Genomic DNA, 13,027 nt, shown 5'->3' on the forward strand with positions numbered 1-13,027 from the left:
TCACTGAGTGACTTCTTCCTGTTTCCTAACTTGAAACTGTGGCTTGCTGGGTAGAAATTTTCATCATATGTGGAAGTGATAGTTGCAGTTAACGTTTATTTTGCACAGTGTGCAGAATCTATTTTTCCGATGGGATGAAAAAGTCAGACGATCGCTGGACGATAGTTATCCCTCAAAGGAGATTATGTCGAGAAGTAAGGAGAGTTGTTTACAAAACAAATATTTTTCCTTACTTTTTTACAACACTTAGAAAACCATTCTTGTACGTTACCGAATAAGCATCCATTTGACATCTCACAAGACTACACACCACAGTGTGAAATATATTTATTTATTTATTTATTTTATTTATCCATCCGTTGACAATAAATATTGTATGGATGTTGTCAAGCCATTTCAAAGAAATGGACACAAACAATATATACGTAAAAAAGTACAAAACAAAATAATACAATGAGGTTAATAATAATACAATGTAAGTAATATAGCCTATATACATCCCTGCTTGTTATTTTTAATGCATAGTCTGTTTTTCATAAGGCTTTAGTTTTGTCCTCCCTAAACGGCAAGTCCTTATATACACCACACTGCTTAAGTATATATTTACATCACATAACAGCTGTCCTTTAAGTATGTAATGTAATGAATGATTAGGTAATGAATCATTAGGTAGGGCCTACATATTGAGTATTTTCCATTTTGCCTTTATAAATATCATCAGAAAATATTTATTGAGCTACATAGTCATTTACACAATAAAAACATTGTTCTACTAGAAATTTTTTAAATTCTGTTTTAAATTTGTCATCATCTTCTAACTTCCTGATGTTGACTGGCAGTGCGTTGTACGGTTTTGCACCGATATGGCTCACATGCCTTTGTGTATTCGTTCTTTTTGTTCGGTGAGTATGGAGTGCTGCGCTATTACGGGTATTGTAGTTATGAAAGTCGGCATTTGTCTGAAAATCTGCAATGTGGGTCTGACATACACTACACATTTGTATATGTATAATGATGGTATAGTAAGTATTCTAAGCTTTTTGAATATGGGTTTGCAGTGTGTCTGTGGATGACTGTGAGTTATTATTCGGATGGCCCTTTTCTGCAACAAAAAAATTTGTTTTAGGTGCCCTGTTGTGGAACCCCAAAATATTATTCCGTATGTGGCAAGAGATTGAAAATAGCCGAAATATGCCATTCTGGCACCCTCTGAGGTACAAACATTTGCAATAATTCTGAGAGCAAAACAGGCTGAATTAAGTTTCTGTGCAAGTTTTATTACGTGGTCATTAAAATTAGTATGTAATGGTGTCATAGTTCCGAAGGGACGAAGTAAGCTATTTGCCGCTGAAGTAAAGCGTTTGTGTCGAACAGACTGGCTTCTTTCAAGAAATTTAATGTGGCTCTACTTCTGAGCTCCAAAAGCTGCTAGAGCACTAGTGTTAAGTATCTCTTTGAAGACAATGTTCAGTACAGTGGAGTGAGATAACCAATAGTAATTGTTTACATTTCACGGCTTTGCCTTATTTTCCGGGTGTGCATACTTAGCGTTACACCGCAATCTTAAGTGCATTTGCTATAGATTAACTGATTAAATACGTTCATTAGTGTGCTCTTCAAGCTTGCCATTAAAGGATTTTCATTTATTTGCGTATTCTTCCAGTAAACGCAAAAAGTTCGTTTTGGTTACATTCGGCTGTTTATGCCTAATTTTTTAACGTGCATATTTAGCGCTATACCACAAATTAAAGTGGATTTGCTAGTAGTCTACTTACGCATTAGTTTCCAAAACATATTTAGTGTCCTTTTGCATCTGTATTTAATATATTATCGTTATCACTTAGTAAATCTCTTAACTAATTTCCAAGCTACCATGGATACTAAGTGTGTGAGCTGCAGTAGGAAAGTTAGTTCAGGGGTTTTGCGTAGCTGTTGTGACAGGTGGTTTCAATGGGGAAATTGTAGCGGTGTGGGAATTGAGGAAGCAAACGAGATTCTTCCATTCTTTTGCAGGGTTTGCTCAAAAGATAGGATTATAGCTGAACAGGAGGAGGAAATTAGAGCCCTTCAGGCTGATTTGGACAGAGCGAGGGAGGAATTGAAGAGGTCAAGGGGAGAGAATGGTGAACAGCGGTGGGAAAAGGTAGCTGGGAACAGGGGCCACAGAAAGAGAACAGTGTCTGACAATTTCCCAATTGGCACAACCAATAGATTGGCCTTGCTACCACAGTTAAGTAAGGAAGAGGCTCCAGTAGAAGTAGATGTAGTTACGACAGAACAGAATCTCACTAGGAAACCAACTGTTTCAAAAAAAGTAGAAAGTAAGACGAAAGTTCTGTTGCTAGGTAGCAGCCATGGAAAAGGTGTGGGCCAGATTTTGCAGGAAAAATTATATGACAGGTACCAGGTCACAAACTTTTTCAAGCCAAGTGCATGTCTTACCCAGGTGGTAGAGAATATAGGTTCCTTGTGCAAGGGTTTCTCAAAGCAGGATCATGTGATGATAGTGGGTGGCGTGGGAAACAGTATTGATAGGGATCAGGACTACAGTATTGAGTGTGACCTGGTGAAAATAGCCTCGGCAACGACCCATACCGATGTTGGGCTGGTGCCTGCTTTCGTGCGACATGATCAGCCCCAGTTGAACTGGTCTGTCAGGAGGGTAAATATGGAGTTGGATTAGTTGTGTAGGGCGGCCACTCTGTCAGACATTGGATTGGTTCCTGTCGAGGCTATTGATAGGGAGGATTTCACAAGGCATGGCCCACACCTCAATAGGAAAGGAAAGGGTAAACTGGCAGGGCTGTTAGCAACGTCCATAAGGGGGGACACTATCACTCATGGATATACCTCTTTTTTAGACTAATATCAGTGTCCAATGAGAAGTTCAGGCAGGCAGGTGCTAAAGAGGTCCAAATCTCACAAGATTCTCATGACAGTAAAGTAAATAATAATGTTACCATATTTAACCAAAATATTGGTAGATTAAAGAAAAAGTAGATTCTCACAAAAGTAAAGTAAAAAATAATGTTACCATTTTTCACCAAAATATTCCGGGATTGAAGAATAAAGTAGATGAGCTCCTGGTTTGTTTAGATGACATTGAATCTGATAATGTAATAGATATACTACACCTGTCTGAGCATCACATTCTGTCTGATATGGAGAAGGTAAACATCAGTGGTTATAAACTAGCTGCACATATGAGTAGAGAGAATAAGATGAGAGGAGGAGTTGCCATATATGTCAAAAGTTATCACTGTGTAAAAAGCTTAGTTACAAAGAAGTTTTGTCTAGAGTAACATATAGAAGCATGTGCCTGTCAACTTAAACTGAAGGAGGGCTCTTTCATAATTGTAACAGTATATAGGTCCCCTTCAGGAAACTTTCATTTATTCCTGGAAAACTTGGATGCCTTGTGATATCTGTCAGATAGAGGAAAGCAAATTATTATTTGTGGGGACTTCAGTGTTGATTCACTGAAAGAGTGTAATAGGAAGAATGACCTGGAAGTCTTTCTCAGTTCTTTCAGTTTGGTATATTTCATTAATTTTCCTACTCATGTAGTAAAGGACAGCAGCACATTGGTAGATAACACTTCTATAGACCAAGATAAGTTTAAAAATATAAATTCTCGTCCTGTTGAGAATGATCTTTCTGATCATGGTGCTCAGCTAGTTACAGTATATGACATAGCTCCAGTCAGTAATTCAGAACTACCCTCCAAAGTTGTGCGCTCAATTAATGACTCAACAATTAGAAATTTCAGGGAAAATCTTCAGCAGTTAGACTGGGATGAGGTGTACAAGGAACCTAGTGCTAATTTAAAATATAACTTGTTTCATGATACACCTGTAGGAGAATATGAAAACTGTTTCCCCAAGAAAGTAGTTAAATCTAATTATAAGAAACCATGCAAAAAACCTTGGCTTACTAAAGGAATAAAAATATCTTGTAACCATAAAAACGAATTGTATCTAACAACAAGAAAGAGTAATGACCCAGAAACAGCCAAATATTATAAAAACTACCGTGCTACATTAAGAAAGGTGATTAAAAAGTCCAGAAGCATGTGCTTCATGTCTGAGATTAATACCTCTGATAACAAAATCAAAACAATTCAGAATATTATTACAAGGGAGACAGGGCAACCAAGAATACAGGATGATGGCATTACCATCAAGGCGAATGGAAACTTGACAAAGAACGAGCCACAAGTCGAAAACATTTTGAATAATCATTTTTTAAATGTTGTAGAGAAAACTGGATCTAAATGTTCATTAGTAGATGCAAGGCAGTTAATGGAAGAGGCCTTACCCACAAAATTTGATACTATTAAAATTCCACCCAACTCTCCTTCTGAAATTAGGAAGATAATAAACTCTCTCAAGAATAAGAATTGATGGCATTTCCAGCAGGATAATAAAAGATTGTCTCCAAGAGATAAGTGGGATTCTTAGCCACATATGTAATAGCTCTCTGAAGCAGAGTATTTTCCCAGATAGACTGAAGTATGCCATTGTTAAACCACTGCATAAAAAAGTGGATACGCCTGATGTCAACAAGTACTGACCAATCTCTCTTCTGACTGCCTTATCCAAAATTCTTGATAAAGTAATGTATTGTAAAGTAGCTTCACATCTTTATAAAAATATAGTTTTAACAATATGTCAGATTGGTTTCCAGAAAGGTTTTTCAACGGAAAATGCTATATATACTTTCACTAATGAAATATTAAATGCTCTGAGTGACCAGAAGTCACCCGTTGGGATTTCTTGTGATCTCTCAAAGGCTTTTGGTTGCGTAAATCATGGGATACTTCTAGATAAGCTTAAGTACTGTGGTATGAATGGGACAGCGCTCAAATGGTTTAAATCATACCTAACTGGAAGAGTGCAGAAAGTTGAAATAAGCAGTTCACATAATATGCAAGAAACTGGTGATTTCTCAAACTGGAGAACAATCAAAAATGTGGTGCCGCAAGGTTCGGTCTTGGATCCTCTGCTGTTCTTAATATATATTAATGTCTTGCCATTCTATATTCATGAAGATGCAAAGCTGGTGCTTTTTGCTGATGGTACAGGTATAGCTATCACACCCAACAGACAAGAATTAACTGATGAAATTGTAAACGATGTTTTTCAGAAAATCATTAAGTGGTTCTCTGCAAATGGGCTCTCATTAAACTTTGACAAAACACAGTATATACATTTCTACACAGTAAATGGAATGACACCATTAATAAATATGGACTTCGATCAGAAATCGGTAGCTAAGGTAGAATAGTCAAAATTTCTAGGTGTATGCGTTGATGGGAGTTAAACTGTAAAAAACACACTGAATATCTGAATATAACGTTTGAGTTCAGCTACTTATGTTATGCTATTAGGGTCACTGCAAATTTTGGCGATATACATCTCAGTAAATTAGCTTACCACGCCTGTTTTCATTCTCTGCTTTCGTATCTCATCATATTCTGGGGTAACTCATCATTGAGTAAAATAGTGTTCATTTGCACAAAAGTGTGTAATCAGAATAATTGCTGGAGCTCATCCAAGATCATACTGCAGACACTTATTTAAAGAGCTAGATATCTTCACTGTAGTCTCACAATATGTATGTTCACTTATGAAATTTGTTATTAATAATCCAAACGAATTCAGAAGTAATAGCAGTGTACATGGTTACAACACTAGGAGAAAGGATGATCTTCACTACTCATGGTTAAATCTAACTTTGGCTTAGAAGGGGGTTAATTATGCTGCCACAAAAGTCTTTGGTCACTTGCCAAGTAGCATCAAAAGTCTGACAGATAGCCGTATAGTATTTAAAAGGAAATTAAAAGAATTTCTAAATGGCATCTCCTTCTATTCATTTGATGAATTTTTGGTTATAGCAAGTGGGTAATTTTCCTACCCTCCACCCAAGAAAAAAAATATTAAGTGTCATGTAATATTTTGTGTAATGTAATGTCTTGTATAGACACCTTTTATTAATCTGACATGGTCCACACCATTATGAAGCGTCGTATTCATGATCCATGGAACAAGTACTAATCTAATCTAAGTTCTTTAATTCATTCCTACATTCTACTTTTTTTACTCGTGAAGCATTTGCAGTGGCAGTTGTTTTGAATACGATATATGTGTATCTGCACCTTTCACAAATAATGTTGTGACTTTGAAGTTCAAAATTTCAAAGAACTATTAAACGCTATTCCAAAATTAATTTTCATTTGAGGTGCTGAGAACCATAAAGCTTTAGCACACTGACGTCGACCACAAATTTAAGTGGATATGGGATAAACCAGTGAGGCAGCTTTTCGCAAATGTTTATTTATACAGGGTGAGCCTGTAACGAAGGTAAACCTGGCTCACCATAGGATCAACAGATGTCAGAAACATGATCAGATGCTACAATCTCACAATCGATGACGATATGCTTTAGGCTCCTAAGGTTCTCAGCGTCTCATTTGTAAAATAGCTTGTCGGGATAGAAAAAGTAATCCTATTTTGTGTAGGTAACAATCAGTTACACTTGATGTATATATTTCGATGAAGAATTTTAATTGTGGTCGTTGTAGCAGGATGGCCAAAAAGGAGATGGCTTGCCGACTTCACACGTTGTCGACGCCATCGACTGGAGCGAACCGGCCATGCGGTTCGTTCGCTTCGTCTTCATCATCTTGTTGCGGATAGCTGCCGAAGTCATACTGCGCGTAATGGCTGAGCCTTTTAGAAGTGTTGACAACAACGCAGCTGACATAATTACCGATAATACAACCGCCAGGTGCGCCAAAATCGGTATGGAGGAGCACTGAATACCCTTTTCCACATCACATAGTGATCTAGGAATGAACTGCCTTATTTGCGAAACTTATCCTAAGAAAAACACACATTCAATATCTACATTCGACTAGAAATAACAGTCTTTGGATGTCGCTTTAAGCAATAGAATTATTTTGAAAATTTGTATTTCTTTCTTTTTAATATGTATGTGTTTATTACAGAAATGACATAATATCTGAATTTACATTTACGTGTTATGTCTCTAGAAAAGGCCCGACTTCAAGGAGAGTGAGAACGTCGAGTGGGAATACTAATGCTTTCATCTGTGAATTGGTCTCCTTCATCCAACTGTTCTTTTTATGGTGCTTCTTCACATCAATTTATTTGTACTTACGACATGTATAAATGTATCAGCAAAGATGCAAATGGAAAATTATTGAGCGAGTCATACAAAAGAAATAAAACCCAACAAAGGTGTACAAACGATTGCACTTCCTTACTTATTAATACTACAAGTCTTCATCTTGTAATAATGGCTGTCTAGTCGTATTTCATTTCTCATACAATTAGGATACGTATAATACTTATTTCGTGTGTCATATTCATGTCAAATATGAGATGGAGTGTCATTTATTTCATTCATAAATGTCCATACATATTTGTTAATTATACAGTTGGATTTTCTTATGTAATCATGAGCTAGTTAGTTGCGTCCACCTGTTTAGTGCGAACAAGCTACAAGGTGCGTACTAAACGTGTCAACTTTTGACCAATCTCTTATAAAATCTACAACTCAAGCTTTTATAAAAGATATGATGAAAGCAACCCAGTACGCTGTTAAACGATTTATAGAAGATCTTTGGCCAAATTATGTCTCAGTCATCAGTGTAATAGGGGCATAATCCTCTGGCCTCCTCTCGAGTAAATCACTTCCAAAATAAAGATTGGCAGTAAGTGACAATATGCTAAAGGGAGTAGCACTTTTTCTGTGTATTTATATTTTACAGTTATTAATGCAAATGTTAATGCCTTACAGCAGTAAGAATCATCACGCCAAAATTTATTGGAAGACGTCATCTATTCAACAACACACGTTAGCGCCAAATTCAAAGACTTAAAAATTGAGCAGCTATAACCAAAGAGGTTTCAACAACCGCAAATGTCAATTGAACCTCGGTATGAAAGAAACCTACAATGTCTGTGGCGTTTTCTAGGAGACCACTAGTTCTAAAAGAGAAGATTTAACTGCACGAATTTTACTATTTTAAACTGAGACTATTGGTAAAGAATATCTAAATTATTGTGCAACCTACGTAGATAAATTACATTCGAAACGTAGCATTTCCGACGATATTCAAGTGTTTCGTTCAAAGACGTTGGTATTCCTGCGGTGACTACGCGTGTTTAGTAAAATGGAAGAAATAGGAATAATACTCACTGACAAGGTAAAATCGTGTGTGAAGTTAATTATGTGCAAGTTTGTCAAATGTTCATTAATTAATAACGAAAATTTTTTATTTGTGTCACTCAAGCTAGAAGACACTGCACAGGATGCAAAGCAAACTACTACAGGCGCATTGGGGATCGGTGCTTCAGATGATACGGATTTCGAGGACTTGTACACAAAGTATAAGGTCAGTGCTGAAGATGGTCCTCCCTACAGTAAATGTTTACTAATGGTAGTACTTATAATGGAATAAAAGTTAGAGACCTCCAGGAGGTTCATGCTGAGTAAAGTGCAAGTTACTGAAAAATCTGTGTAAGCGACTGAGAGTGCTTCGAAGTTGGATTAGAGACCAGTCTTAGTGCGTTTATTTGTTAACCAAAGGACACACAAACCCCCTAAATATGATTTTTTTTTTTTTTTTTTTTTTTTTTCAACGCAGAGCTGTTAACTTGCGAGATCACATGACAAGTGTATATGTTGTAGACGTCTCGAAACCCAAATTTCTTACCATATGAACTGCATAACATGTTGAGTGCAGTTGGAAATAAATCGTCGTCTTAGGTATTCCAGAACGTTATTTCAGTATTCCAGAGATCATCTGGACAGTTCATGTGATGGTGTGCTGAGAAATTTTTGCAGTCTACAGCAACGTGATTCATTTGTGTTTTATAACTGTATGCTGGCCATTTGCAGATTGGTTAATGATATATAGGGCCTATGACCCAAAAAACAATACTACCTTATATACATGGTATTAGTTCTCGGTTAACACTTTGGAGTGAAAATTTTGTCTAGCTTGCTTGCCTGTCTTCGTTACTGAGTAAAGGATCAAAGAGATTTGGCTCACACAATCCACTTCTTTCTGTGCTGCAGACAGTTTCATGTAAGTTTTTTCCCGTAGCCCATTGCCAAATGCCCCGCACTTTCCCGGTATCTTGGTTGTTGTGGCAGTGATTTGTAATGTAGCCAGAGTACTAGCTTAGGTGGGAAGGTGATAATTTGTTGCAAAGCGGTGAAGCCAACAAATTTGAATGCCAAATAAATGTTGTGGTAACAGATTAACCTGTAGCGTAATCTAAGGTTTACGTTTGTGCTGTATTTAACACACACTTCATCATAAAACTAAAAATGCAAGGTAGGTTCGGAAAATTTATATTAGATAATAGGATTGTCTACAACAATTATTCAGGTATATATTATGTCAAAAAGGTTTCAGAAAGTAAGTTACACATTGTCCGATGCTAAGACCGACCCACAAGAAAGTGGCAGAGTCAGAAGAGAGGACATGGTCAGGTAACAGGTGCAGCACGGTTTGTGACTGAAATGGCATATCAAGTTGGAAGCCTCCTGCAAAGTTTAGATACGTGGGACAGTAAAATTCTTGTGGGTAAAATGCCTAATTTGCACACAGATTCACTGTTAAGTTCTGGTGCTATATGGATCAGATGTGATGTCATCTCCAGCCATAGTGAAGTGGTGCCAACATTTTGACCAGAGCCACATAGATGTGAGTGATGCTGACCAGGAAGGAAGGGTATTGAGATCAATCTCAGAGGACAATGCACAGGTAATCAAGGAAGAACATGTGGGATGGGGAGCTGGGGGAATTTCCAGCAGTAAAGACGTTCACACAGCAGTTATCAAACGGCTCCATGACCAAGGAGAGAACATTCCAATCATTGTTTACAGACACTTGGTGACTATGTTGAAATTAGTTTCGTTTCTTTGTGTCACATTGAAGTGTAATGCACTTGGCCTGTTGCAATAATATATGATGTAGCTTTTGAAGTCCCCTCATACATCACCAGTTGAGAGACCTATGAGCCATGGACACCACCCTAAACTGGGTGAAGGGTAGTGTGGACTAGCTCAGTCTGATTGGTCATTTGCATTGGTATAGTGTGTTGTCATTGGAAACATAACACACGGTGGAATTCAAAACAGTTAAAGAAAGCCATATATAGTATAATTACTACAAAATCTTTTTGTGAAAGTGTTGCACTCTGAAATAATGTTCCACATTACAGTATGTAATTTAAGATTTGGATTTCTGTAGTGTACTCTAAAGAAGAAGTGTACTTACACATTATTTCACAATGTTTTCCAAGAATTAGATATCAAAATAGCAATAGTTTTTATTTTTTGGACATGTCCCAAAATATTTGACTCTAGTTGTACAATGACATTCTCTTCTTTAATGGCATGTTCTTGGCAACATTTAAAAGTCTACAGAAAGACAGGTAACAGTAGACAGTGACACAGGTACAGTCGTGATGTACCAGAGTGCTGTGAAAGGACATAGCCATTGAGAAGTGTAATTAGTTCTGTCATACTAAGAGATCATAGTTGTGTGCTGTGGACCCATCCAGTCAAAGGCTTTAGATTTCTTACCCTGAGCAAGTAGAATGTTGGTTGTCTGTCTCTGTCTTGGCTTTCAGATCTGACATTTCTTCTTGAGAGCATTTATAGTACTGGTTCTTAGTGTATGAGTACACGCACCAACTTGAACACACTCCCAGAACTTGTTAAAATGTGGGGTGTGCCAAGGTCTTTCACGAGTAGCTGACTATTGAGGTACAAGTAGTTAATAAACATTAGGCAAAACATTGCATAATTCAAGCAGCAAGGCTAAAGTTTACATGAGCATTCATATTGACTGCGTAAATCAGAATTTTCATTACTCTTGGAATAGCTGTTGGCTAGATTGCAAGTGACTATGGTTGCTACTTCTGCGTGACCTTAACCATTGAACTTTCTTCCTACCTTGTCAAATTAGCCCATATAAGAACAGGGTACATGCATGTACCAAAATTAGTGATTGTTAGTCCATATATGAGGTGTTATCAAAAAGTAGATGGGTGTTTCTGTTTTTGTTTAAAAAAATTTTGTTTATTCATCAGCATCAACTTTGACCTCTTCAAAGTAATCCCCCTCAGATATAATACTTATGCTAGTGCTTTTTCCAATTGTGGAAGTGCTTCTGGTATTCACTTATCATTATGGTGTTTAGCTCCTTCAGGGATTCTGTTTTTATCTCATCAATGGTGGGCACTGATGACCACACTGTTTAGCACCTGAAAACCTCAAACCCCCCCCCCCCCCACCCCACACACACACACACACACACACACACACCAGCATTGAGGTGTGAGTGGGACAATTATGGTGAAGCATTTTCCATTAGTGGTTTTGTCGCAGTTTGGTTGTTTCCTTCAAATTGCTTCACACAAGCAGCACATAACTTTCAGGTAATCCCTTGTTGACGGTTAGAACAACTTTCACATGTGATGAGACTTGTTGAATATTTTTGAGTATTGGCTCTTCGTTGTATACCTGGAAGAATCCTGGAGATACTAAAAGGTATCAGATAGATTATATAATGGTAAGACAGAGATTTAGGAACCAAGTTTTAAATTGTAAGACATTTCCAGGGGCAGACGTGGATTCTGAGCACAATCTCTTGGTTATGATCTGCAGATTGAAACTGAAGAAACTGCAAAAAGGTGGGAATTTAAGGAGATGGGACCTGGATAAACTGAAAGAACGAGAGGTTGTAGAGAGTTTCAGGGAGAGCATAAGGGAACAATTGACAGGAATGGGGGAAAGAAATACAGTAGAAGAAGAATGGGTAGCTCTGAGGGATGAAGTAGTGAAGGCAGCAGAGGATCAAGTAGGTAAAAAGACAAGGGCTAATAGAAATCCTTGGGTAACAGAAGAAATATTGAATATAATTGATGAAAGGAGAAAATATAAAAATGCAGTAAGTGAAGCAAGCAAAAAGGATTACAAACGTCTCAAAAATGAAATCGACAGGAAGTGCAAAATGGCTGAGCAGGGATGGCTAGAGGAGAAATATAAGGATGTAGAGGCTTATCTCACTAGGGGTAAGATAGATACTGCCTACAGGAAAATTAGAGACCTTTGGAGAGAAGAGAACCACTTGTATGAATATCAAGAGCTCAGATGGCAAACCAGTTCTAAGCAAAGAAGGGAAGGCAGAAAGGTGGAAGGAGTATATAGAGGGTTTATACAAGGGCGATGTGCTTGAGGACAATATTATGGAAATGGAAGAGGATGTAGATGAAGATGAAATGGGAGATAAGATACTGCGTGAAGAGTTTGACAGAGCACTGAAAGACCTGAGTCGAAACAAGGCCCTGGGAGTAGACAACATTCCATTAGAATTACTGACAGCCTTGGGAGAGCCAGTCATGACAAAACTCTACCATCTGTGGAGCAAGATGTATGAGACAGGCGAAATACCCTCAGACTTCAAGAAGAATATAATAATTCCAATCCCAAAGAAAGCAGGTGTTGACAGATGTGAAAATTACCGAACTATCAGTTAAATAACTCACAGCTGCAAAATACTAACACGAATTCTTTACAGACAAATGGAAAAACTGGTAGAAGCGGACCTCGGGGAAGATCAGTTTGGATTCCGTAGAAATGTTCGAACACGTGAGGCAATACTAACCTTACGACTTGTCTTAGAAGAAAGATTAAGAAAAGGCAAACCTACGTTTCTAGCATTTGTAGACTTAGAGAAAGCTTTTGACAATGTTAACTGGAATACTCCCTTTCAAATTCTGAAGGTGGCAGGGCTAAAATACAGGGAGCGAAAGGCTATTTACAATTTGTACAGAAACCAGATGGCAGTTATAAGAGTCGAGGGGCATGAAAGGGAAGCAGTGTTTGGGAAGGGAGTGATACAGGGTTGTAGCCCCTCCCCGATGTTATTCAATCTGTATATTGAGCAAGCAGTAAAGGAAACAAAAGAAGAATTCGGAGT

At 37.6% G+C, this 13,027-nt stretch overlaps 1 protein-coding gene across 1 annotated transcript in view; it reads left to right on the top strand.

The window, feature by feature from the left end:
* Window positions 1-8,076: 8,076 nt before the first annotated feature.
* Window positions 8,077-13,027, top strand: part of LOC124551063 (26S proteasome regulatory subunit 6B) — a 46,888-nt gene continuing 41,937 nt past the window's right edge. The window contains exons 1-2 of the mRNA XM_047125948.1: window positions 8,077-8,233; window positions 8,321-8,422. Coding sequence (XP_046981904.1) covers window positions 8,201-8,233; window positions 8,321-8,422 — 135 coding nt within the window. The 5' untranslated portion in view covers window positions 8,077-8,200. The remainder of the gene's footprint in view (window positions 8,234-8,320; window positions 8,423-13,027) is intronic.

The sequence above is a fragment of the Schistocerca americana genome, chromosome 9, assembly GCF_021461395.2.
Source record: "Schistocerca americana isolate TAMUIC-IGC-003095 chromosome 9, iqSchAmer2.1, whole genome shotgun sequence".
Lineage (NCBI taxonomy): Eukaryota > Metazoa > Arthropoda > Insecta > Orthoptera > Acrididae > Schistocerca > Schistocerca americana.